Consider the following 27347-nt stretch of genomic DNA (forward strand, 5'->3'; position numbering starts at 1 on the left):
ACCAAACATCCAAAAATTATGCCTTGACATGGTCAGAATGTCTGCCCAAACAACATGCACAAGTGTTGATTGTCAGAAGAAAAAGTGGCTCATTGTGAACTATAAAAATTTTACCTTTTAATTGGGAGCAGCAGCAGTGCAGTGTGGATGTGTAAAGGGTACATATATAGTGGCATGTGGCTGCAATATTAGCGGCAGCATTAGCAGCATAGGCAGTAGGTTGGCTGTCTATGGGTAGTAGTAGTAATAGTAGTCTGGTGCATTAAAAAGTCATTCACGGATTTCCGCTGCTCGTACACACAGTCGAGCATGTGCAAAGTTGAATTCCAGCAAGTTGGAGCACAGCAGATTAAGTGGTGAGGCAGGCCGATCCGTCGCTGCAGGTATAGGACAGTATTCTTCTCCACGTAAGAATGGCTGAATTGTTAGGACAGTCTCATGGATATTGCCAGCACCTTGTGCAAGCCAGTGTACTTTTTTAAAAAAACATTGCACGACTAGGTTGATAACGTGTTCCATGCAGGGAGCATGTGCTATTTCCCCCATGTTCACGGTGGCCTTGATGTTGAGCCCATTGACCCTGACCACCATGCCCAGTTGGATTAAACAGGTTGACAGCCAGCCATATGTTTGCTCCTTAATGTACCTGTACTTTAGCAACTGCTTGTCTGTGGGGCTACTCTCACCCCAGTTCCAATCAGTTCCAACACTGTGTGGCAACGCTTGACTTGACACATCTGGTAGGAAGGAGGCTGTTCCCTGCTGCTGTTGTGAATGGCACAGTATCCATGGAGGAAGAGGTGGAGGAGTCAGATAAATGCCTGGTGTGGGAACAAGGCTGACATAATTGTGGGGGGGGGGGGGGGGTCAAAAGAACCTGGCCTCATTAAGAGGGTGCTACTTTGCTGCTGTCACTAAAAACATTGACCTAGTGGACCATGAAAGACAACTACTATCCCTGCCCAAAAAAGCTGCTCCAGGTGTCCACCGTGGCGTGAATCAGGGGAGGCCCATGTTCTTTGCCACATGAGAATACAAAGCAGGGATGGATTTTTTGGAGAAATAATAGCAGCTTGATATCTTTCAGAGAGGCTTAGCACACTCTCTAAAGACAGCAGACTTTACTAAATGGTACAGCAGCGACTGCACTGCCAGCAACTTGGTCAGGGGTGAATTAAGCTTGTGCACCAGCAGATTGTTGGGTTTGTAAAGTTGTTTTCTGGCCACGCATTCCGTTATCGATGGCCGACAATGGAGCAGAGGAGGAGTAGTGTCACGTTCCGGAGGACCTAGGCAGACCTCCGGGATGACTTGCAAACAGGACACAGGCAGATAACAGACCACTCTCTGTTGAACCAACTAAGTACATTATTAAAGGACTAGCCTAATGGTGCAATACCAGAAGGTCCTTGTCGAAAAATTGTTCCAAAAATGTCCAGCTGACAACGCTGGCGACAGAGTACGTAGTTCCTTGGGCAACCAAGAAAGGGAGACAAGGGTAACACACAGCAGTTCCAACAGAGGCAGGGCAACACTCTCCAAAGCCTGGAACAGTTTCATAACACCCCGACAGCACCCTCACCCTGATGTGTGGCCTAGTGTCACAAGTAGGGAAAATATTTGGAAGACGGTGAAGGAGTACGTAGCAGACCGTGTCAGCATCCTCAATGATACTTCTGTGCCTTACAACTACTGGGTGTCCAAGCTGGACACGTGACACAAACTGGCGCTCTACAATCTTTTAGAGGGTCAGCTCACCTGCAGGCCCTCGCATATAATGTTTTAGAGGGTCAGCTCACCAGCAGGCCCTCACCTACAATCTTTTAGAGGGTCATCTCACCTGCAGGCCCTCGCATATAATGTTTTAGAGGGTCAGATCACCAGTAGGCCCTCACCTACAATCTTTTAGAGGGTCAGCTCACCAGCAGGCCCTCAACCATAATGTTTTACAGGGTCAGCTCACCAGCAGGCCCTTGCATATAATGTTTTTGAGGGTCAGCTCACCAGCAGTCCCTTAACCATAATGTTTTACAGGGTCAGCTCACAGCAGGCCCTCACCCCTTAAAAAATTTCAATGGTTAGCTAAGCAGCAGGCACTCGCCCATAATTTTTTCGATGCTCAGATCAGCAGCAGGCACTCGCCCCTAATGTTTTAGAGAGTCAGCTCTGCAGCAGACCCTCACCCCTAATGTTTTAGATGGTCAGCTCAGCAGCAGGCCCTCGCCAGTAAAGTTTTAGAGGGTCACCAGCAGGCCCTTGCTCCTAATGTTTTTGAGGGTCACCAGCAGGCCATCAATCATCATTTTTCAAGGGTGTATGATGCCCTCCTTTATGTGTAATAAAGGGTTTATTGGAGTGGCGGTATTGGAAGCCCTCTCACTTAGTGCATAGGCTTTATGAGTGTAGGAGTCAAACTACCTGAACAATTGTACTACAATGTGGTACAGAGGCCCTCCATTATGTGATATACAGGTTGTATCGGAGTGCCTCTTCCTTGTAATTTTTGGCAGCACTTGTACTTTATATAAAAGTAAATATACAGGAAAGAATGTTTCTTAAGAATTTTTCCTCCAAAATCGATTTTATCTTCAGTTTTGTGCGTATTATTGTCAGTCTGTAAAAGTGGCTTACTACTCGGACAACATCGTTCCCAGCAGCGACCTGGGAGTCCAAAATGCATCCAGACATTCTCCCCATGCTGTTCCCGAACAATTTCGGTGGTGTTTCAATCAATTTCTGACCTTTTCCTATGAACCAGACACCCTCTCCACTTCAGAGCAGGGGGTGCCTGGTTTAATGCTCGGGTTCTCCCATTGACTTCCATTGTGCTCGAGTGCTCAGTAGAGCACCCGAGCATCCCGAAGGTGTTCGACCGCGAGCACCCGAACACACGAGCACTTTGGTGCTCGATCAGCACTACCTAGTATGTCACGTTATCACTAACAGATATTTTTGTCCACTACCCTGCATATTGTAAGACATGTATATGCTGGTTTTAAAAACTTCAACCCCAAAAATTTTCATTCAACCTGTGTGAAGATGAAATAACATGGCTTTATTCCTAATATTTCACATTATCACTCACAGATATTTTTGTCCACCACCCTGAGTATTGTAAGGCTAGTTTCACACTAGCGGCAAAGAACTCTGGCAGGCTGTTTCGGCGGATGAGCAGCCTGTCGGATCCGTGCTGCCGCTAGTGCACGCGTGCTCCCGGACTACCGCTCCGGTCCCATTGACTATAATGGAGGCAGGAGTTCCGGCGGCAGCACGGCAAACATGCAGAGAGGCAGCCGAAATAAAAGTACGACATGTCGTAGTTTTATTCCGGCCGCCTCTCTGTATGTTTGCGGTGCTGCTGCTGGAACTCCGCCCCGCCCCCATTATATTCAATGGGGCCGGAGCGGTAGTCCAGGGGCACGCGTGCACTAGCGGCAGCACGGATCCGACAGGCTGTTCACCTGCCGGAGTTCCTTACCGCTAGTGTGAAAGTTCCCTAAGACAAGTATATGCTGGTTTTCAAAACTTAAAAAAATAATAAACTATGTGGAAATGCCCTGACATGGAGTTTGGACTAGTATTTAAGGTATTTTCACTGAGATTTCAAGTGCTACATCTATCGTCTGGATGATAAAACATGTGTTCTGCAGTTTTGTACTTATTCCACCCCTGCCCCCTCTCTCCCCCCCCCCCAAAATTTTTTTTTATTTCTGTTAAAATGGGGGAAAAAGAAATGTCCTTGCAAGTGCATTTGATGTTCTGCATCTGCTGCTGTGCTATAGGCCTGTAATTGCAGCTAGAACATACTGCCAGGCACACCCAGCCTCAGCTCCTCACTCCCTGGCTGACAGCTTTCCCTGCCTGTCATTATTCTACACAGTTATTTTTCTTTTTAATTCTAGCCTTTCCTTTTTAATGTCTCTGGCAGTAAAACAGAAGCTTGATTGTGACTTTTGACTGTCCCCAAGAATGTATTTCTGCCAGACACGGCCAGGCCCATCCACCCTCATTCATAGGGCACATCCCTGCCTGCTGCAGCACTGATTTGCTCATCCAGGCTGTCTGTCATCCTGTGAGTCAGTCAGGGCAAGCCCTCTGCCCCCCCAACTTTATCTCAAGGTCATGTGAGCGTCATCCTTCTTCCTCCCTTGTGCTTTTTCCCACAGACATTTTACTGGATGGTTCCATTTTACTGGATTCGTCCAAAATGAAACTGAAAAGGTTCGGGTTCGTTTGCCAACCGAAATTTTGCAAAGTTCATAAAGAACCTGGTTCGCTCATCCCTAGTGCATCTCTGAGGCCACCGATTGGCTGCAGTAGTCAGATGTTGTTGACGTGAGGTTACCATTGCAGCCAGGTCAACAGGGAGAAGTGGAGCGGCGGCACAGGATTTTCTAGGTACAGTAAGTAATAGTCTAATTTTTTAGGCATGATGCAAGTGTTCTCAAGTTTCCTCTGAAACTGAACAGCCAATTTAATTTGTAGTGTACGCTGCTGTGGAATTTCTGTGCAGATTATTCAATAGGTGAATCCACCTCGAAGGTGTAAAGTCTGGGTCTGTGAACTATCTACTTGTAGCGTGCACTTAATGGTTATATTGGAGATGGTCCAGAATACAGTCAGACAGTTCTGATGGGTGGCTGTCAGGAACGTAGAAACAGATGTCCAGAATATACAGAATGATTGATTTAATAGGAGGTGCTCCAAACTACACCGTTACATTACGGTTATAGGAGGTAGGCCAGACTACACCACCTCAAATATGTTATAGTAGGCAGTCCAGACTACACAGCCAGACTGATATGATAGAATACAATGTTAGAGTGTAGTAATAGGAGAAGTCCAAAACACACAACCAAACTGATGCTTTAGGACATGGTTAAAACTACACATCAGTGCTTACAACTTGTAAAGCCTTGTTCTAATTTCCATGTCAAACCTTTGCCTTAAGAATGGGTTAAAAATAAACACACAAGAATTAATCCCACCTATCCACTGCTGCTACTGGTTCGATGCTGTTCTTCTCTCCATTGGTCTCTAGGGCCTGTCTTGGCTCAACATTATGAAAATGTCCTCTCAACCAATCCCTGGCTGAGGTGGGTCACCACTAACACCTGTCATTGATAGAATAGGCCATTCCTGGCACTACTAGCGTGTCAGGCCAGGACAGGAAATTGAGACCATTAGGCATCAGACTAATGCCAGAATGGCATTGGCAAGGGATTGGTTAAGGGGAGTATGGTTTATTTTTAACCCTTTCTGACCTGTTTGTTATTAATTTACTCTGTAGAAAACCATATTAAAGGGGTTATCTCTTGATTCATTTAAAAAATAAAAACCAAACATCATAATACAAGATCTCTAACAAGAGTAACATAGAACCAGCCCTGTACTTCTAGCTCCCTCCCTGCCCATTCTTTGCTCCAATTGCTCTGCTAGATGTAAGTGTCACAGATCCTAACAGTAGATCCAGCTTGTGGCAGTTGAATGATGGAACTGAGCACGTACAACCATCTCATCAAGGTGGACAGAGAAATAAGGAAACAAACAAACAGCAGGTGGCGCTATACAGCTACATCTGATTGAACACTTCTGTGGCTATACTGTATTTTTAATACAAGCAATTACAAAAATATTCAGGTCCATGTGCTGTTTTGAAAAATGTAGAACTTTTTTGAGGGACAACCCCTTTAAAATGCCATGTTCAGTCTACAAGTAAGGCCTCATGCACACGACCGTTTTTTTTTACGGTCCGCAAAAACGGGGTCCGTAGGTCCGTGATCCGTGACCGTTTTTTCGTCCGTGGGTCTTCCTTGATTTTCCTTCGTTTTGGTGTCCGCCAGGCCGTGCGGAGCCAAACGGATCCGTCCTGAATTACAATGCAAGTCAATGGGGACGGATCCGTTTGACGTTGACACAATATGGTGCAATTGCAAACGGATCCGTCCCCCATTGACTTTCAATGTAAAGTCAGGAGTCCCTTTTATACCATCGGATCGGAGTTTTCTCCAATCCGATGGTATATTTTAACTTGAAGCGTCCCCATCACCATGGGAATGCCTCTATGTTAGAATATACTGTCGGATATGAGTTACATCGTAAAACTCAAATCCGACAGTATATTCTAACACAGAGGCGTTCCCATGGTGATGGGGACGCTTCAGGTTAGAATATACTAAAAGAACTGTGTACATGACTGCCCCCTGCTGCCTGGCAGACCCCTCCCCCCGGTTTTTAGCTCATTGGTGGCCAGTGCGGCCGGCCCCCCTTCCCCCTGTAGTTAACTCTTTGTTGTCCAGTGTGGCCAGCCCCCCTCCCTCCCCTGTAGTTAACTCTTTGTTGTCCAGTGCGGCCGGCCCCCCCTCCCCCCCTGTAGTTAACTCTTTGTTGTCCAGTGCGGCCAGCCCCCCTCCCTCCCCTGTAGTTAACTCTTTGTTGTCCAGTGCGGCCGGCCCCCCCTCCCCCCCCTGTAGTTAACTCTTTGTTGTCCAGTGCGGCCGGCCCCCCCTCCCTCCCCTGTAGTTAACTCGTTGGTGGCCAGTGGGCCCTCCCCCCTCCCTCCCCCTCCTAATTAAAATCTCCCCCCCTATCATTGGTGGCAGCGGAGAGTACCAATCGGAGTCACAGTTTAATCGCTGGGGCTCCGATCGGTAACCATGGCAACCAGGATGCTACTACAGTCCCGGTTGCCATGGTTACTTAGCAATTTGTAGAAGCATTATACTTACCTGCGAGCTGCGATGTCTGCTTCCGGCCGGGAGCTCCTCCTACTGGTAAGTGACAGGTCTGTGCGGCGCATTGCTTAATGATCTGTCACTTACCAGTAGGAGGAGCTCCCGGCCGGAAGCAGACATCGCAGCTCGCAGGTAAGTATAATGCTTCTACAAATTGCTAAGTAACCATGGCAACCGGGACTGCAGTAGCGTCCTGGTTGCCATGGTTACCGATCGGAGCCCCAGCGATTAAACTGGGACTCCGATCGGTACTCTCTGCTGCCACCAATTATAGGGGGGGAGATTTTAATTAGGAGGGGGAGGGAGGGGGGAGGGCCCACTGGCCACCAACAAGTTAACTACAGGGGAGGGAGGGGGGGCCGGCCGCACTGGACAACAAAGAGTTAACTATAGGGGAGGGAGGGGGGGCCCACTGGCCACCAACGAGTTAACTACAGGGGAGGGAGGGGGGGCCGGCCGCACTGGACAACAAAGAGTTAACTATAGGGGAGGGAGGGGGGCCCACTGGCCACCAACGAGTTAACTACAGGGGAGGGAGGGGGGCCAGCCGCACTGGACAACAAAGAGTTAACTACAGGGGAGGGAGGGGGTCCACTGGCCACCAATGTGTTAACTACAGGGGGGGGCAGGCAGCAGGGGGCAGTCATATACACAGTTCTTTTAGTATATTCTAACCTGAAGCATCCCTATCACCATGGGAACGCCTCTGTGTTAGAATATACTGTCGGATCTGAGTTTTCACGGAAGTGAAAACTCAGCTCTGAAAAAGCTTTTATGCAGACGGATCCGTCTGTATGAAAGTAACCTACGGCCACGGATCACGGACACGGATGCCAATCTTGTGTGCATCCGTGTTCTTTCACGGACACATTGACTTGAATGGGTCCGTGAACCGCTGTCCGTCCAAAAAATAGGACAGGTCATTTTTTTTGACGGACAGGATACACGGATCACGGTCTCGGCTGCAAAACGATACATTTTCCGATTTTTCCACGGACCCATTGAAAGTCAATGGGTCCGCGAAAAAAAACGGAAAACGGCCCAACGGCCACGGATGCACACAACGGTCGTGTGCATGAGGCCTTACACACACCAAAAATTATTTATATGTTAATCTTACGACTGTAACAAAATATTCAACAATGTATCTGTAACAGCGGCTGCTGTGCTCCGCTGTTCCCCTGCTTACCGCTGTGGTCACGGGCACCATGTTCAGCGGTGATCTGCTGTCAGTATTTCCTTTTAGCCCTGGCCACAGCATGCTTGCTGCTTGTTTCCTGCAGCATTTCCTTAAGGGCCGGCGCGCGTCACTTCCTGTGCTTTATGGGTTGGATCATGTGATCTCTCCAACCAATCCTAGCCCTCCTGCACATATATAATGGCTCATCCCCCTTCCCAGATGCCTCAGTGTCAAGGTCCTTGAGTCCTGCTAAGGTTCCTGATATCCGCTGGTGTTCCTGACTCGTACTTGTATTCCTGGACTCTGCTACCTGTTTGATCCCTGCCTGCTTGCATTGACTCTCCTGTTGCCGATGCAGATTGCCTGACCTGAACCTGTGCCGTCTGCCCTGACCTATTGCCTGTCTGACTTCACCTCTGCCTCATCCTTCGATCCTGCACTGTTTCTTCTGGTTACGACTCAGCTTGCTGACAAAGCCTGTACCTCTGGTACATTTCTCAGGTACCTCCTGGTCCGCCTGGACCAGCTGCCTTGTGTGCCTATCCTCCTCAAGAGGTAGCAACCTGGTGTTCCCCTCGGGAAAGTCTATCCCCACCATCAGGGGTACTGTGAAGATTGAGGGGTTCACTTAGACAACGCCCTTAGAGGAGGTAGGACACGTGGCACAGTGGGTTCACACCCGCTGGTTTGTGAAAGTATCAGTTGTATGTACAAAAGGATATAAAACATATTTTTGTTACATTATCCAAATATGATATCTTGAAACTTGTAAAAAACGAAGCTGACATTATTTATTACAGCAGTAGCAGTATCAAGTGGATGCTTACCCAACAACAAGGAATAGAATGAAAGTTACTACAAGCGCACATAGTGATACTCCACATCCAATAAATGTCAGTGTTCTCAAAATCCACTCCTCTTCTGCACTTCTCTGTTAAGTGATAAGCAAATGTAAAGGTTCTTAGATAAAAATATAACTCTCAGCCCTTCATTAATTCACTAAAGTATTGAAGTGACAACATTCTTTTAGTAAGCAACCTAGCAGTATTAACATATAACAAAATAAAACCTTGACAAGAGAGCACAGGTGAGTTGTAGACCATGAACTTCATCATCCCATGATAGTAATCGTTGGAAGCAGATTACTTAGGGCTCTTTCACACCTGCGTTCTTGTCTTCCGGCATAGAGTTCCGTCGTCGGGGCTCTATGCCGGAAGAATCCTGATCAGTTTTATCCTAATGCATTCTGAATGGAGAGAAATCCGTTCAGGATGCATCAGGATGTCTTCAGTTCCGGACCGGAACGTTTTTTGGCCGGAGAAAATACCGCAGCATGCTGCGCTTTTTGCTCCGGCCAAAAATCCTGAACACTTGCCGCAAGGCCGGATCCGGAATGAATGCCCATTAAAAGGCATTAATCCGGATCCGGCCTTAAGCTAAACGTCGTTTCGGCGCATTGCCAGATCCGACGTTTAGCTTTTTCTGAATGGTTACCATGGCTGCTGGGACGCTAAAGTCCTGGCAGCCATGGTAAAGTGTAGTGGGGAGCGGGGGAGCAGTATACTTACCGTCCGTGCGGCTCCCGGGGGCGCTTCAGAGTGACGTCAGGGCGCCCCAGGCGCATGGATGACATGATCACATGGACACGTCATCCATGCGCATGGGGCGCTCTGACGTCATTCTGGAGCGCCCCGGGAGCCGCACGGACTGTAAGTATACCGCTCCCCCGCTCCCCGCTCCTACTATGGCAACCAGGACTTTAATAGCGTCCTGGCTGCCATAGTAACACTGAACGCATTTTGAAGACGGATCCGTCTTCAATTGCTTTCAGTTCACGTGCGTTTTTCCGGATCCGGCGTGTAATTCCGGCAAGTGGAGTACACGCCGGATCCGGACAACGCAAGTGTGAAAGAGGCCTTAGCAAGAACATAATAAAAGATTCAAACATGATCATCAAAGATAGCTTAGATATTTTCAATTCCCATTACCTGAACATCATAAACTTGCAACAAGACAGCAAAGTTGGTGGTATGATTACAGAAACAACTGGTTGCATCAGAGAACGTATTTTTGATATGACACCCAGCAGTGGACCAGCCACCTTCATTTTCTGGCCTGAAACAGAGAAGCATTAAGAGAACATGGGTGGGGAACATTAGCCAAACACCTCCAAATAATCTCTATCAGTATGGACACTTTCATCCTTGAACATTTTGGTCAATATTTGTACTTCAAAAAGAGTGGTGTACATAGAGAAGTAAGGGCCGCATAGCAAAGATCAAACCAGGCCCTCAACACAGGACAGAAGGGTTTCTGCCTAAACCTCATTTGCTAAAAGTTGTTTCTTTAGAGAGTAGAGTCCTGATTAAGTTTTCACCTCCAGTAGAATAACAATAGACAATCACAGTCTGCTTAAACTAATAACACACAAAGAACACACCATGTAAATATTCACAGTGCAGGTGGAAAAAGTATGTGAACCCCTAGAATAATGACATCTCCAAGAGCTAATTGGAGTGAGGTGTCAGCCAACTGGAGTCCAATCAATGAGATGAGATTGGAGGTGTTGGTTACAGCTGCCCTGCCCTATAAAAAACACACACCAGTTCTGGGTTTGATTTTCACAAGAAGCATTGCTCTGAACCCGGACAACCCCTTTAAGAGGAGCTCTGTTAGACTCTAAACATCCATATATTACATACTGTACACCCTGTACAGAATTATTAGGCAAATTAGTATTTTGACCACATCATCCTCTTTATGCATGTTGTCTTACTCCAAGCTGTATAGGCTCGAAAGCCTACTACCAATTAAGCATATTAGGTGATGTGCATCTCTGTAATGAGAAGGGGTGTGGTCTAATGACATCAACACCCTATATCAGGTGTGCATAATTATTCCTTTCTTTTGGCAAAATGGGTCAAAAGAAGGACTTGACAGGCTCAGAAAAGTCAAAAATAGGGAGATATCTTGCAGAGGGATGCAGCACTCTTAAATTTGCAAAGCTTCTGAAGCGTGATCATCGAACAATCAAGCGTTTCATTCAAAATAGTCAACAGGGTCGCAAGAAGCGTGTGGAAAAACCAAGGCGCAAAATAACTGCCCATGAACTGAGAAAAGTCAAGCGTGCAGCTGCCAAGATGCCACTTGCCACCAGTTTGGCCATATTTCAGAGCTGCAACATCACTGGAGTGCCCAAAAGCACAAGGTGTGCAATACTCAGAGACATGGCCAAGGTAAGAAAGGCTGAAAGATGACCACCACTGAACAAGACACACAAGCTGAAACGTCAAGACTGGGCCAAGAAATATCTCAAGACTGATTTTTCTAAGGTTTTATGGACTGATGAAATGAGAGTGAGTCTTGATGGGCCAGATGGATGGGCCCGTGGCTGGATTGGTAAAGGGCAGAGAGCTCCAGTCCGACTCAGACGCCAGCAAGGTGGAGGTGGAGTACTGGTTTGGGCTGGTATCATCAAAGATGAGCTTGTGGGGCCTTTTTCGGGTTGAGGATGGAGTCAAGCTCAACTCCCAGTCCTACTGCCAGTTTCTGGAAGACACCTTCTTCAAGCAGTGGTACAGGAAGAAGTCTGCATCCTTCAAGAAAAACATGATTTTCATGCAGGACAATGCTCCATCACACGCGTCCAAGTACTCCACAGCGTGGCTGGCAAGAAAGGGTATAAAAGAAGAAAATCTAATGACATGGCCTCCTTGTTCAACTGATCTGAACCCCATTGAGAACCTGTGGTCCATCATCAAATGTGAGATTTACAAGGAGGGAAAACAGTACACCTCTCTGAACAGTGTCTGGGAGGCTGTGGTTGCTGCTGCACGCAATGTTGATGGTGAACAGATCAAAACACTGACAGAATCCATGGATGGCAGGCTTTTGAGTGTCCTTGCAAAGAAAGGTGGCTATATTGGTCACTGTTTTGTTTTTGAATGTCAGAAATGTATATTTGTGAATGTTGAGATGTTATATTGGTTTCACTGGTAAAAATAAATAATTGAAATGGGTATATATTTGTTTTTTGTTAAGTTGCCTAATAATTATGCACAGTAATAGTCACCTGCACACACAGATATCCCCCTAAAATAGCTAAAACTAAAAGCAAACTAAAAACTACTTCCAAAAATATTCAGCTTTGATATTAATGAGTTTTTTGGGTTCATTGAGAACATGGTTGTTGTTCAATAATAAAATTAATCCTCAAAAATACAACTTGCCTAATAATTCTGCACTCCCTGTAGATAACCATTCATTTGAAAGGCCATTGAGTAATACTACCTTCTTTTGTAATGGCTTCTGCTGGGGAAATGTCTAATCAGAGAAGGCCAATCACTGACTGAGGCAGGTCTCTGCTGCAGGCAGTGATTGCCTGAGCAGTCATTTCATGCATGTCCACCAAGACCAGGAAGCAGATACTGGTGGATGACTAAGAGTTAGAACAGGAGTGGACACGGAGGGTGGTGACGTATGACTTATTTTATAGTGTTGTCGTTTTCATTTAATTGGCTGGACAAACCTTTTAAATATTCAGCAGTGAAAACAAGTGTACAATTAAGATAACTAAGAGCAGAAGATGGGCAATAGTATAGGCTCCCACTGTGGGGAGTACTCTTGTTCCTTTGTGGAAACTTCTATAATTGTCTGTGAGAAACAAGATTGCTTGAACAATCTAAGTAAAAGTACCAAGGTAGTAAACTTCAGAAGATTAAAAATAAGCAGTTTGCCCAGTTGGATAACTACGTATAAAGTTTCAAATGCAGGATATATGGAGACAGAGTAAGGGGACTTGTTACTTCCCTGGATAAACTCCTTCAGCTTTCATCTATCCTTCTGCAGTGCGCCACTAAGGAGCCGGAGCAGAGGATAGGAGTGGTAGTGGCCCTGATGATGTGTCACGGTGTAATCCCTCAGACTGTCGATCCTTGAGGTCGGTGCAAAGAATGAGGAGCACCCTATATTTCATTAGGGCACTCCATATAGATAGGGCTCCTGGCTGATGGTAGTTTTGGTGTCAATAAATTCACTGATGATAAAACAATATGAAAAGGTATACGTCTCAATTGACTATTACTATCAAGGATAGAAAGGAGGCGCTAAAACTAATATACTTTATTAATAATTGATTAAAAGCGGGGGAATTGTATCAAAAATCCTCAACCAATATAAACAGATAACCCAACACTTACAGGCCGAAAAGCATCTGTCACTAAGGAGGCCAGAGTGTATGTAAAAAGAACTGCACAAAAAATACAGTGTTGCCTGCTAACAAAATTGTGACTAGTTTGCAGTCACCAAAAAATCTGTTAGTCTGTGCGGATATACAAAAAGTTGGGTAGGTAGTATAGAGACGATATGGGAAAAGTAGGTGGTCAATATACAACCTCAGCTGGGGTTTATCCAGCTATAAGGGAACTGACGGAATACACTAGTGTTCCCAGGGTTAATGTTCACCTGTTGCTAGCGATCAACCCGGGAAAGCCAAAACCCAATACCTAACTACCTGCCCCCACTTGCTAGAACTCCCACATGTAGCGTTTACAATTTGGCTCGACGCGTTTCATCATAAGAATCAGTGCATGTGTTGAGATTAGAGCAACCGATGATGTGTGACAGCGTATCCGGCGCTGTGACGGCCGTATTTTGGTGTCACCTTGATAGTAAATGTCTGTATGGGTGCAAGGAAGGGGTGGAAATGATGCAATTGTCAGCGCGTGATGTTAGTACATCCAGCAACTATCTGAACGTAGTGCAAATTCTCTGCAAGCGTTAGCTATGCAAGTAGTTGGAAACGATGACACTCAGATTACTCTTTCTCTTGCTACAGTCTCTAGTACTGGGATCTCTGGCTAGCAATCATAATCTGTCACTATGTCCAAAATTTGCATGGTGTGGGGTTCCAATATTATGACTGGCCAAATCGTACCTGAAGTGTGCAGGGTGTCTTAACTCGCTATACCTCCACTGCAGCATCATCTGAAATGCTGGACACTGATCACCTTGCTAATTAAAATGTTGTGGCCTTTTAATCCACTAATCTAGAGTGGAAAGGGTGTGTTAACTTGTTTCCCCGATGCAGCAGCATAGCCTGAAAAGCTCTGTACTAGTTACCTTGCTGACTCTTATGCTGTAGCCATGGAAATTCTCCAATTCTTCTCTCTCTTTCTGATGGCAGTGGAGAACACATGGGGAATGGGATCTCTTAGTCTCCAGAAACATTGAAGATGAAAATCCTCCTCAAAGCCCCTCATCACACAGCCTACTCCATGCACATCTAAAATATTCTCAAACTAGGGGGAAGGGGCCAGCCCACACCCTAAGCTCCAGAGAGGGCTGGGCCAGGATTATTAACTCTTTCCATGCTTGTCTCATGCTTAAAGTGGTTGTCTCACTTCAGCAAATGGTATTTATTATGTAGTGTAAGAAGGTACAAGGAATTATTGTGGATGGTAGGTACGTGTCACCGAGGTTGCTGGCCTCGGTGGAGTAAGAGACGTTTTTATGTGTCAGCAGCAGTTGCTGTTTGACACCTTAATACTTAGTATGGCTGTATAGCTGATCCGGGACGGCTGTTACTGGGAGTAGTCAAAGTGCTGGGTGGGTGACTACTCCCCGTGTTCCAGGCTGGGTTTTGCTAGGCATAAAAACCAGCCAGTACTGCCAGGTGGGGAGGATTATCTCCTTCTGACAGTGGAGTTCAGGAGGTGTATGTGCTTGGATCTGAGGCTTGTGTCATGCTGGGGGGCTGAGACCCGTCTGTAGGGGAAACGGACCCCCTAAAATCCTGCTATGGACTGCTATAGGCAGAACTGCCAACAAGGTGATTTTTGCTATGTGGACTTTCCATTGTGTGTGAACTAACACCAAGACTGCAAACTGACAATTTGTTTTTGCTTTATGTGTGAATAAACACGAACTTTGATTTAAGAACTGGTAATTTTGTTTCTGCACTGCGTCCGTAGACAAAGTTAATATAAGGCACTTACTAGTGTATTGTTATTGTCCATATTGCCTTCTTTTCTGGCTTGATTTTTTCATTGCATTGCACACTGTTCATATCTAGTGGTTACGCCAACCCTGCAATCAAGTACTAGTGACCGTACTTGCACACTATAGGAAAAAGCGCAAGCATATGCAAACTACCACAGTTCCGGCCACCAAAAAGTCCAACGCCTTTTCCTATAGAGTGCAAGCACGACCCCGCTGATGGATTGCAGGGTGGTCGTAACCTCTGGATATGAGCAGTGTATAATGTGATGGAAAAATAATTCAAGCCAACAAGGAGGTGATATGGACAATCACAATACATTAGTAAGTGGCTTGTATTAACTTTGTCTACATGATAAATGCAGTTTGCTGAAGGGAGACAACCCCTTTAAGCATACTGGGTATGTCACATTAGATAGGAGTGTAAAACATAACAGTACAGTACATTACCAAACAAATGCAAATACCCCTGTGATATACAGTAGCTTGAAATTCTCATATTCACCTAAGGCCTCATGCACACGACCGTTGTTCTAGTCCGCATCCGAACAGCAGTTTTTGCAGGTCGGGGGCGAACCCATTCACTGCAATGGGGCCGCAAAAGACAGCACTCCCTGTGCTGTCCGCATCCGTTGCTCCGTTCCGTGGCCACGCAAAAAATATATAACATGTCCTATTCTTGTCTGTTTTGTGGACAAAAATAGGCATTTCTACAATGGGCCACCTGTTCCATTTCGCAAATTGCGGAAGGCACACGGGCGGCTTCCGTGTTTTGCGGATCCGCAATTTGCAGACCGCAAAAAACGGAATGGTCGTGTGCATGAGGCCTTAGACTCACATTCCATAGACCAGGTATGATTTTACTTTTTTTTTAAACCTTCAAACAGAGAAGTGTTCAGCGCCAAAGGGAAAAATAAATGACAAAGGAAGTTCTGCCTAGATAAGTGCAGTAACTAGTCTTCATAACGCATGCAAACAGACTGAAAACCTGCTGGAAAATGCTATTTTTACACTTGATTCCATTGAGGCTTATTATGAAGGATGACCTTGACACTGCTGGTGATGGAATCAATTATGACACTGAATCAGAATCCACCCCCATTTTATGTATGTATGTCTATTATGCTAATCTTTATTGAAGACTATAATACACTGTAGTGATCCAACAATAAGCTTTTTATGATATGAAATATTTATTTACTAGTCTCCACTATGCCCGTAAACTATTGCCCAAACTGATGGCAAGACTCTCCTTTTGACATATGTTTGGTCCAGTATATGGTAATATGTTTTTTTTTTTAAAGGGATTGTCTGCTTTTTTTTATATTGATGACCTATCCTCAGGATAGGTCATCAATATCAGAATGGTAGAAGTTCAAGTGAATACTACAGAGCCGACCCATTGAAGTGCTGCAGTTTGACTGCGAGCAGGTAAACAATAAGGAGGAGGCAGTGACCTTCAAACAGCTGATCGCCAGGGGAGTCAGACCCCCCCCCCCCCCCCCCCCCCCCCCCCGCTGATCTGATATTGGTGATCTATCCTGACGATGCCACTTTTTTTTTGTAATGTAAATTATCTTACAAAAACTTAATGTATCATATTAGAGCCATGTGTCTGACCCCCCCAAAGTAGATTGTACTGGACAAGTTATGAAAATTGTCTTTAAAAAAAAAATCTATCAGAGTTGTGCACCTGACCTGTCATATTGTTGTCATATTGTACTGGGAATTGTTTAACTGAGATCTCTCTCTCTCTTTTAATATATATATACAGTACAGACCAAAAGTTTGGACACACCTTCTCATTCAAAGAGTTTTCTTTATTTTCATGACTATGAAAATTGTAGATTCACACTGAAGGCATCAAAACTATGAATTAACACATGTGGAATTACCGGTATATACATAACAAACAAGTGTGAAACAACTGAAAATATGTCATATTCTAGGTTCTTCAAAGTAGCCACCTTTTGCTTTGATTACTGCTTTGCACACTCTTGGCATTCTCTTGATGAGCTTCAAGAGGTAGTCCCCTGAAATGGTTTTCACTTCACAGGTGTGCCCTGTCAGGTTTAATAAGTGGGATTTCTTGCCTTATAAATGGGGTTGGGACCATCAGTTGCGTTGAGGAGAAGTCAGGTGGATACACAGCTGATAGTCCTACTGAATAGACTGTTAGAATTTGTATTATGGCAAGAAAAAAGCAGCTAAGTAAAGAAAAATGAGTGGCCATCATTACTTTAAGAAATGAAGGTCAGTCAGTCAGCCGAAAAATTGGGAAAAGTTTGAAAGTAAAGGCTATTTGACCATGAAGGAGAGTGATGGGGTGTTGCGCCAGATGACCTGGCCTCCACAGTCACCGGACCTGAACCCAATCGAGATGGTTTGGGGTGAGCTGGACCGCAGAGTGAAGGCAAAAGGCCCAACAAGTGCTAAGCATCTCTGGGAACTCCTTCAAGACTGTTGGAAGACCATTTCAGGGGACTACCTCTTGAAGCTCATCAAGAGAATGCCAAGAGTGTGCAAAGCAGTAATCAAAGCAAAAGGTGGCTACTTTGAAGAACCTAGAATATGACATATTTTCAGTTGTTTCACACTTGTTTGTTATGTATATAATTCCACATGTGTTAATTCATAGTTTTGATGCCTTCATAGTCATGAAAATAAAGAAAACTCTTTGAATGAGAAGGTATGTCCAAACTTTTGGTCTGTACTGTATATATATATATATATATATATATATAGCATTCGCCGAGCAGATGCCTACCATTCGCGTATCTAAACAAGAGGCCTATCTCTGCCCTCTGCTGAGTCACTGACCTCCTGCCTTCTCTGCTACAATATAGCAGAAGCTGCAGCAGCACCAGCCATTTTAGTTTGATTGATAAGATGGGACAAGGTCAGTCCTACCAGAACTGTGCACTTTGACTGTGCCAATTTTCCCTGACTCCATGGACTTCAAGGAAGATAGCTTGGAACAGTAAACAGAACTGGCCTAGTTTGCTATCGGTGGACAGTTTTGTCCAGCCTTTAGTATGTTGTCAGAGAGGGTATTTAGTACAGCAGGTGGTGTTGTCACACTCAAGCAGACAACATTGTGGCATGAATTCACAAGGATTTTCATACACATCCTACTGAGGCCAGTGAATAGCAGACATCCCAACCTGCAAAAACTCATTTCAGGGAGATGCACTTCTCATTTCACGGAGGTTTCTTTTTTTTTCTTTCACAAACTTTTTATGACATTTTCCAAACATATGCAGTATCTGCACACTTTGCTCTATGGTGTGGAGGACGGGGCTCATCACCCTGCCCCAAATTGTCATATTTATGTATATGATTAAAGGGATTCTGTCACCACCTATAAGCCCTGTGAGCTAAACATATGCTCATGTCCAGGGCAGCATTCTGATTTCTAAGGTGGCCTTATAAAAGCTATTTGTGGCTTTATTCTGCGGAAAAACAGGTTTTACTAACCTGTCAATCATTGAATTAAGGTGCCCAAGCAGGGGAGGTCTGTGGATGCATGGTGCCCGGCCGCACGCATCGCCGTTCGTGCCCAGCGCCGCCTTCTACTCATCAGTGCCGCCTCTCCCTCCCTCCCCCTCCTCCCGCTTTGAGATCCTGCGTGTGCGCACAGGCTCAGCCTGATGCGCCGTTGCGGACTGCTGGCATCGGCTTCTTCTTGCACTGTGCGCACGCGCCGAGAAGGGGACTGTTATGGGGTGGGGAGGGGTCTGTGGATGGCACTGTTGTGGGGGGGGGGTCTGTGGATGGCACTGTTATGGGGTGGGGAGGGGTCTGTGGATGGCACTGTTATGGGGTGGGGGGGGTCTGTGGATGGCACTGTTATGGGGTGGGGGGGGGTCTGTGGATGGCACTGTTATGGGGTGGGGGGGGTCTGTGGATGGCACTGTTATGGGGTGGGGGGGTCTGTGGATGGCACTGTTATGGGGTGGGAGGGGTCTGTGGATGGCACTGTTATAGGATGGGGGATCTGTGGATGCCAGGTTATCTAGAGTCACCAAAGCGGCAGCTGGCCCTCGCCCATAATGTTTTAGATGCAAGCACCAGTGTGTGTCGATCCAGTTGATTGATATATATATATGGTTTTATATATAAATATATATATATATATATATTTTATAAATATAAACAGATATCATACATAAAATACTCTATCTAGTCTGATTTCCTAAATAAAGCCATGATAAAACCATAGAGAACAGTGAAAAACATAGATTGTCTACATTATATGTCACCTCTAATATATATATAATGTGTATTCTCTTATCCAGACTTGCTAAGGTAGTGGTCAGGGTGTATATTCAAAGGATGAAAGGAGTGATGGGGGCCCTCCAAGGAGGGGAGATCGAGGTGCTGGTATACAGCCGGACGTGGATGTCCCATCCTCGAAAGGGCACCCACCCCATCTTTGAATATACACACTGACCACTACCTTAGCAAGTCTGGATAAGAGAATACACATTATGTATATATTAGAGGTGACATATAATGTAGACAATCTATGTTTTTCACTGTTCTCTATGGTTTTATCATGGCTTTATTTAGGAAATCAGACTAGATAGAGTATTTTATGTATGATATCTGTTTATATTTATAAAATATATATATATATATTTATATATAAAACCATATATATATATCAATCAACTGGATCGACACACACTGGTGCTTGCACGGGTGTACCTCCTAAATATATATCAACAAAGAGAACAGGTACCACAGAATACCCAAAATATCAAAAATTTATTAGACATAAAAACATAATAGTATTCTGTGGTACCTGTTCTCTTTGTTGATATATATATATTATATGAAGATTCAGTATTAACATAAAACGCACCATAATGCATAGATAACGCATTTGCGTTTTTTAGCAATATATTTTATTCTTTTTTTCTCCATTTTTCTATTTATTTCTGCTTATTTTGAAATAAACATACATCAGAGCTTATAACAATGCTCAAGATAATATTAAGCAACTGGTGACATTGCTTTATGAACAATCCAGCATTTCCATAATACAGCCCGGCTTTTTGACAACACTTGGCGGGACTGAACATCACCCAGGTTGTCTAATTGAGGACTAGATATAAATTCACTGACTTAAATGGCTTGTGATACCCACTGAGGAAGGAGCACGAGCTCGGAAACACGTTTGGGGATATACAATAGCCAACAAGACGTATATGGCGAGATATAACTAAGGCTACTTTCACACCTGCGTTCGGGTGTCCACTGTGAGCTCCGTTTGAAGGGGCTCACAAGCGGCCCCGAACGCAACCGTCCAGCCCTAATGCATTCTGAGTGGACGCGGATCCGCTGAGAATGCATCAGTCTGGCAGCGTTCAGCCTCCGCTCCGCTCAGCAAGCGGACACCGGAACGCTGCTTGCAGCGTTCGGGTGTCCGCCTGGCCGTGCGGAGGCGAGCGGATCCGTCCAGACTTACAATGTATGGCACAGTATGGCTCAATCTTCAAGCGGATCCGTCCCCCATTGACTTTCAATGTAAAGTCTGAACGGATCCGCTCAGGCTACTTTCACACTTAGAAATTTTTCTAAGTTATAATGCAGACGGATCCGTTCTGAACGGATCCCAAGTCTGCATTATAGGAGCGGATCCGTCTGTGCAGACATCAGACGGACCCGCTCTGAACGGTAGTGTGAAAGTAGCCTAAAGATTCCAACATTGCTTATTTCTACAGCTTGCCTGCTACTACCAGACTCTCCTTGTTCCCAAAATTCATCTGATTTACAATTTCCATAGGAACAGACTGGTACTACACCATCAACCAATAACCAACTCCGCTCTGAACCATGTGGGACGCCACGTGGTATGTCGGAGGGGAGCGCGATTCGCCACCCGAGCCAGGACTGCAAAACATTGCTAGTACAAGACAACAAACCACTGCTGAAGAGTGGTAACGTACTATTAAATAGCGATTGAATTGAGCATTCTTATATACCTGCAATGTCACCTTAGTATTCTTTATTAGAATATGTCACTTACCAAGATTTTCAAATGAATTGTTATAAGATCATTCTGATGGAACAATAGTCCACAACAACTATATACTTTAAGGGAACAAAACTTAGTCCCTATTATTTCAACATCAAACTCTTGCTGCTTGACACAAAAAAGATTCCTTTCTTTAGAGTTGATACTCAATCAGATCTGATTGGACAAAATACCACAATAGATTTTTATCCAGGACAGTCCAGCACTTTTTGTACGCTATTTTTATTGTATTTTTATTTGGTTCTTAATAGCAACACTTATCACTTTCGTCTGGGCTATTCAACTGGATGTCGGTATATTCATTAGGAGCATTTGCCCAAGTGAAGGACTTGGGCAAATGCTCCTGATGAATATACCGACATCCAGTTGGTTAGGGAAACGCGTCGAGCAAACCCAATTCACTGCAGCGTATTACAGGGAGTGCAGAATTATTAGGCAAGTTGTATTTTTGAGGATTAATTTTATTATTGAACAACAACCATGTTCTCAATGAACCCAAAAAACTCATTAATATCAAAGCTGAATATTTTTGGAAGTAGTTTTTAGTTTGTTTTTAGTTTTAGCTATTTTAGGGGGATATCTGTGTGTGCAGGTGACTATTACTGTGCATAATTATTAGGCAACTTAACAAAAAACAAATATATACCCATTTCAATTATTTATTTTTACCAGTGAAACCAATATAACATCTCAACATTCACAAATATACATTTCTGACATTCAAAAACAAAACAAAAACAAATCAGTGACCAATATAGCCACCTTTCTTTGCAAGGACACTCAAAAGCCTGCCATCCATGGATTCTGTCAGTGTTTTGATCTGTTCACCATCAACATTGCGTGCAGCAGCAACCACAGCCTCCCAGACACTGTTCAGAGAGGTGTACTGTTTTCCCTCCTTGTAAATCTCACATTTGATGATGGACCACAGGTTCTCAATGGGGTTCAGATCAGGTGAACAAGGAGGCCATGTCATTAGATTTTCTTCTTTTATACCCTTTCTTGCCAGCCACGCTGTGGAGTACTTGGACGCGTGTGATGGAGCATTGTCCTGCATGAAAATCATGTTTTTCTTGAAGGATGCAGACTTCTTCCTGTACCACTGCTTGAAGAAGGTGTCTTCCAGAAACTGGCAGTAGGACTGGGAGTTGAGCTTGACTCTATCCTCAACCCGAAAAGGCCCCACAAGCTCATCTTTGATGATACCAGCCCAAACCAGTACTCCACCTCCACCTTGCTGGCGTCTGAGTCGGACTGGAGCTCTCTGCCCTTTACCAATCCAGCCACGGGCCCATCCATCTGGCCCATCAAGACTCACTCTCATTTCATCAGTCCATAAAACCTTAGAAAAATCAGTCTTGAGATATTTCTTGGCCCAGTCTTGACGTTTCAGCTTGTGTGTCTTGTTCAGTGGTGGTCGTCTTTTAGCCTTTCTTACCTTGGCCATGTCTCTGAGTATTGCACACCTTGTGCTTTTGGGCACTCCAGTGATGTTGCAGCTCTGAAATATGGCCAAACTGGTGGCAAGTGGCATCTTGGCAGCTGCACGCTTGACTTTTCTCAGTTCATGGGCAGTTATTTTGCGCCTTGGTTTTTCCACACGCTTCTTGCGACCCTGTTGACTATTTTGAATGAAACGCTTGATTGTTCGATGATCACGCTTCAGAAGCTTTGCAATTTTAAGAGTGCTGCATCCCTCTGCAAGATATCTCACTATTTTTGACTTTTCTGAGCCTGTCAAGTCCTTCTTTTGACCCATTTTGCCAAAGGAAGTTGCCTAATAATTATGCACACCTGATATAGGGTGTTGATGTCATTAGACCACACCCCTTCTCATTACAGAGATGCACATCACCTAATATGCTTAATTGGTAGTAGGCTTTCGAGCCTATACAGCTTGGAGTAAGACAACATGCATAAAGAGGATGATGTGGTCAAAATACTCATTTGCCTAATAATTCTGCACGCAGTGTATATATATGCTGACTGATCTTGGCTTTTATACCTTGAGCCTAATAAGATAAATCCTCCTAGTGCGATATCCGTTATAGCTCATGTTTGCGGGGTTTACAGCCTTGCATGCATTGTGCTATTGATATTTCTTTGGATTACCGCACTATTTGTTCATCTTGACTAATTGCTCCTAAATATAAAGGAGTTTGTTCTGATAGTGAGCAGATTAGGGGTCCAATATCCCCGTGTGGGAGTTAACACTATATTGTCCAAGGGGTCTACAGCCCTGTGATGTGTGGTGTCATAAGGATCCTTTTACAACTATTGAGGATTTACAATCATATACTCCTAAATATAAAGGAGTTCTAGTGGCAGGGTGTCTTTTGGAATCAGCAATACTGTAGTCTGATACTTTCCAATCCACCCTACCAACCAACATGTGCACTAAAATTAGTACACCTCTCACATTTTTGTAAATATTTTATTATATCTTTTCAGAGGACAACATTGCAGATATGACACTTTGATACAATGTAAAGTAGTCAGTGTACAGCTTGTATAACAGTGTAATTGGATCACTTTCAACATGGGTAGATTACATTCAGATTCGAACTTTCTGACCAATTCATTACAATTGGCTCTGAAAAAAAAAAATATATAGAAATTCGCTCATCTCCCATTCTGTCTGCCCCTAGTGCCTGTTGCTATTATATTTTATGCAATATATTATTATGTACACAGAAACACATAAACATACACATATCGATAATATAGATAGGTACAGTGGTTAGATAGACAGATTGCTGCAGTTGTATGTAGACTTTAATGCTTTTATACAAAGTTATGTGCTATGTGTTTTGTGTATGAAACTGAAAGGCCTCATATTTATAAACTGACAAACACACTGAAAAGAAGGCTGGTAACATAGCGTACTGTTCTATAACCTATTGCTGTTTAGCATCAGATTGGTTATTTGTGCAGTTATTTGTGCAGTAGATGGGGACTAAGGCTACTTTCACACTAGCGTTTTAGTTTTCTGGTATTGAGATCCGTCATAGGGGATCAATACCAGATAAAAACGCTTCGGTTTTGTCCCCATTCATTGTCAATGGGGACAAAACTGAACTGAACAGAACGGAATGCACCAAAATGTATTCCGTTCCGTTTAGTTGCGTTCCCATACCGGAGAGAAAACCGCAACATGTTGTAGTTTGCTTTCCGTCCTGTCAATGGGGACGGATCCGTTTTCTCTGCCACAATCTGCCACAATAGAAAACTTATCCGTCCTCCATTTGCTTTTAATGGAGTTCATGACGGATCCGTCTTGGCAGAGGAAAAAAAGCAGTCTGGTTTGAGAGCTGCATTTATACAAGCAGACAAATAATGCAAGTGTGTGAGTGTTCGCGTGTTTGTATTAAGTGTGTGACTTTAGATTACGTGACTTGATATTCAGGGAGTCAGGGGAATGTCAGCTCCAGTAAGCAGGGGACCAGGAGACTAGGGCAGGCCAGACAGGTGCTGGTAGTAGGAGACTCAATTATTAGGGGTACAGATATGGCGATCTGTCACAAAGACCGGGATCGTCTAACGGTGTGTTGTCTTCCTGGCGCTCAAGTTCGCGGATCGGGTTGACAGATTACTGGGAGGGGCTGGAGAAGATCCAGCGGTCATGGTCCATATCGGAACCAATGACAAAGTTAGAGGTAGGTGGAGCGTCCTTAAAAATGATTTTAGGGATTTAGGTCACAAGCTTAGGGAAAGGACCTCAAAAGGTAGTGTTTTCCAAAATACTACCGGTACCACAAACCACACAAGAAAGGCAGCGGGAGATTAGGGAGGTTAATAAGTGGCTCAAGAACTGGATGGACAAATGTCTTTTTTTGGCCTTATATACTATGTTATTATGTTACTATGTTATTATAATACAACCGGATCCGTTCATAACGGATGCAGATGGTTGTATTATCAGTAACGGAAGCGTTTTTGCTGAAGCATTGCCAGATGCAGCAAAACGCTAGTATGAAAGTAGCATAAGAGGAGTGAGGAAACTCTGCCATCTACTGGCCGCATTACGAAATGTTACCAACCTTTGCAATCTTATTTAATTTAATATGATTAACACACACATACAGTATAAACCCTTTTTATTGTAGCAGTAACATGTAACAGTTAAAACACTTACCCAAGGCTGAAATCCCAAAAAACACAGACAGGGCTGGTGCCAAGCTTCTTTATTCCATCCTATTAAACATGGCAATAATTAGTCAATGTAACATTGAATTTAAAAAAGTCATGGGAAATGCAATTTATACAGATAGAGAAGCAATATGCCTATGCATTGCATAAATCTTGGCAACCAGGGGCCCAGTAGGTGAAGAGGCCCAATGCCTTAAAGGCAACTTCTTACTGTATTGGATGGCATATAAAAGATGGAACTAATGAATTTCATGGCTCATAATTATTGATAGATTTTGAGAACGATGAGGGTTGATTTACGATGAGCTATTAGAGAGTAAAGGTTAATATACTATTAATTGCACAGGGGCATTCTGCTACCTGTGTCTACCCCTGGTGGTAACATGGAAAAATACTTCCGTTTTTCTCAGGCAATTTAGATCTGTAATGAATGTCTTAATATTCATTATCATTTTGAAGCATACTGTGTTATTATTGAGTTCCAATCAGACACAAACAGGATTTTAAGAAGAGGAGTGTCATGTAACCAGGTGCCCAAGTGGCCGACTCACGTAACATTGAGATGGTAAGCATAAGCATATTAACAACTTTGTTCCACAGGCAAGATATGATTAGTAAAGGTGTGTGTAGAGCCCCGTAGTGCCTGGAAAAGCCCTTTAAAGGGTTTCTACCACCAGAAATACTGTTATCTAGCTGACTGATACAGCGATGCGCCAATGTCAGCACTACATAACAGTATGTTTCTAACATTAGTCCCTGCAGCCGTTTTTGTAAAAAAAAAAAGCACTTTTATAATATGCTAATGAGCCTGTAGGTGTTATTAGGGCGTAAAATCAGCACCTAGAGGCTCCGCCTACTCACGCTTTATCCCGCCCAGGTCCAGTGTTGTGCCCGCCCCGCTCCTCTTGATTGATGCCATTGTTCCCTGCATCGTTGGCAAAATCCCGCGCCTGCGCCGTTCACTTCTGTCTTCGGTGCAGGCGCAGTGAGTGAATGATGCGATCCTGGTGCCGGATTCCTCACTGCGCCTGTGCCGACTACGTCACAGTGAGGAAGCCGGCATCAGGAGAGCGGCCTTCACTCACTGCACCTGTGCCAAAGACAGAAGTGAACGGAGCAGGAGCGGGATTTCGCCAACGATGCAGGGAACAGTGGCATCAATCAAGAGGAGCTGGGCGGGCAGAACAGGGGACCTGGGCGGGATAATGGGTGAGTGGACGGAGCCTCTAGGTGCTGATTTTACGCCCACATAGCACCTACAGGATCATTAGCATATTATAAAAGTGCTTTTTTAACAAAAACGGCTGCAGGGACTAATGTTAGAAACATACTATTATGTAGTGCTGACATTGGCGCATCGCTATATCAGTCAGCTACATAACAGTATTTCTGGTGGTAGAAACCCTTTAAGGCCACCCCAAACAGCAACAGAAATGTGTCACTTAATTGCTTTGAACCAAGATATATATTTCACCTGGGAGTTTATGACATGGATTTCCATGGTTGAGTACCCACATACAAGGTCACCGTGCTGAATGTCAAGCAATGGCTGGAATGGTGTAAAGCCCATCATCACTGGACTCTCGAGTAGTGAAAATTAGTAATGAGCGGCAAGGGCAATATTCAAAATTGCGATATTTCGCGAATATTTGGGCGAAAATGTGTCATAAATTCGAGAATTTGCCATTATGTTCTTGATTGCGAAAATCAGCAATGTAATATGCAAACCGCGGATCCGCAAAACAGGGATGGCGTCCGTGTGCGTTCTGCAATTTGTGGAATGGCACAGACAGCCTTTAATATAACTGCCTATTCTTATACGCAACAAGAATAAGACAGGTTATATATTTTTGGCGGACCACGGAAAGGAGCAACGGATGCGGACAGCACACGGAGTGCTGTCCGCATCTTTTGCTGCCCCATTGAAGTGAATGGGTCCGCATCTGAGCCGCCAAAACTGCGGCTCGGATGCGGACCAGAACAACGGCCGTGTGCATGAGCCTATGTCTGTAGCATGTATGTATGGACAGCAGAACCTATCAGCTGCACGATATCAGGATATAACCTACACTGACTATCCCCCACTAACTATCTGTATTATATATATACGCTAACTAACTATCTAATGTAATGACACAGGAAAGCTGAGAGCACAGCAATAACACTGCTCTCTCTCTCAGATCTGCAAAATACTGCAGAAAATGGCTGCTGGGGAGGTTCTTATATAGTAAGGGGTAGGCAGCTT

The 27347-nt window shown here is 44.4% G+C and overlaps 1 protein-coding gene across 1 annotated transcript in view; it reads right to left on the minus strand.

Moving 5' to 3' along the window:
• Positions 1-27347, minus strand: part of ADGRD2 (adhesion G protein-coupled receptor D2) — a 388936-nt gene that overhangs the window by 284865 nt on the left and 76724 nt on the right. Inside the window, exons 13-15 of the mRNA XM_040406278.1 lie at positions 25089-25132; positions 9903-10029; positions 8742-8845 (exon numbers count right to left, since the gene is read on the minus strand). Of these exons, the coding sequence (XP_040262212.1) occupies positions 8742-8845; positions 9903-10029; positions 25089-25132 (275 nt within the window). The remainder of the gene's footprint in view (positions 1-8741; positions 8846-9902; positions 10030-25088; positions 25133-27347) is intronic.

This window comes from Bufo bufo, chromosome 8 (genome assembly GCF_905171765.1).
Source record: "Bufo bufo chromosome 8, aBufBuf1.1, whole genome shotgun sequence".
Taxonomy (NCBI): Eukaryota; Metazoa; Chordata; class Amphibia; order Anura; family Bufonidae; genus Bufo; species Bufo bufo.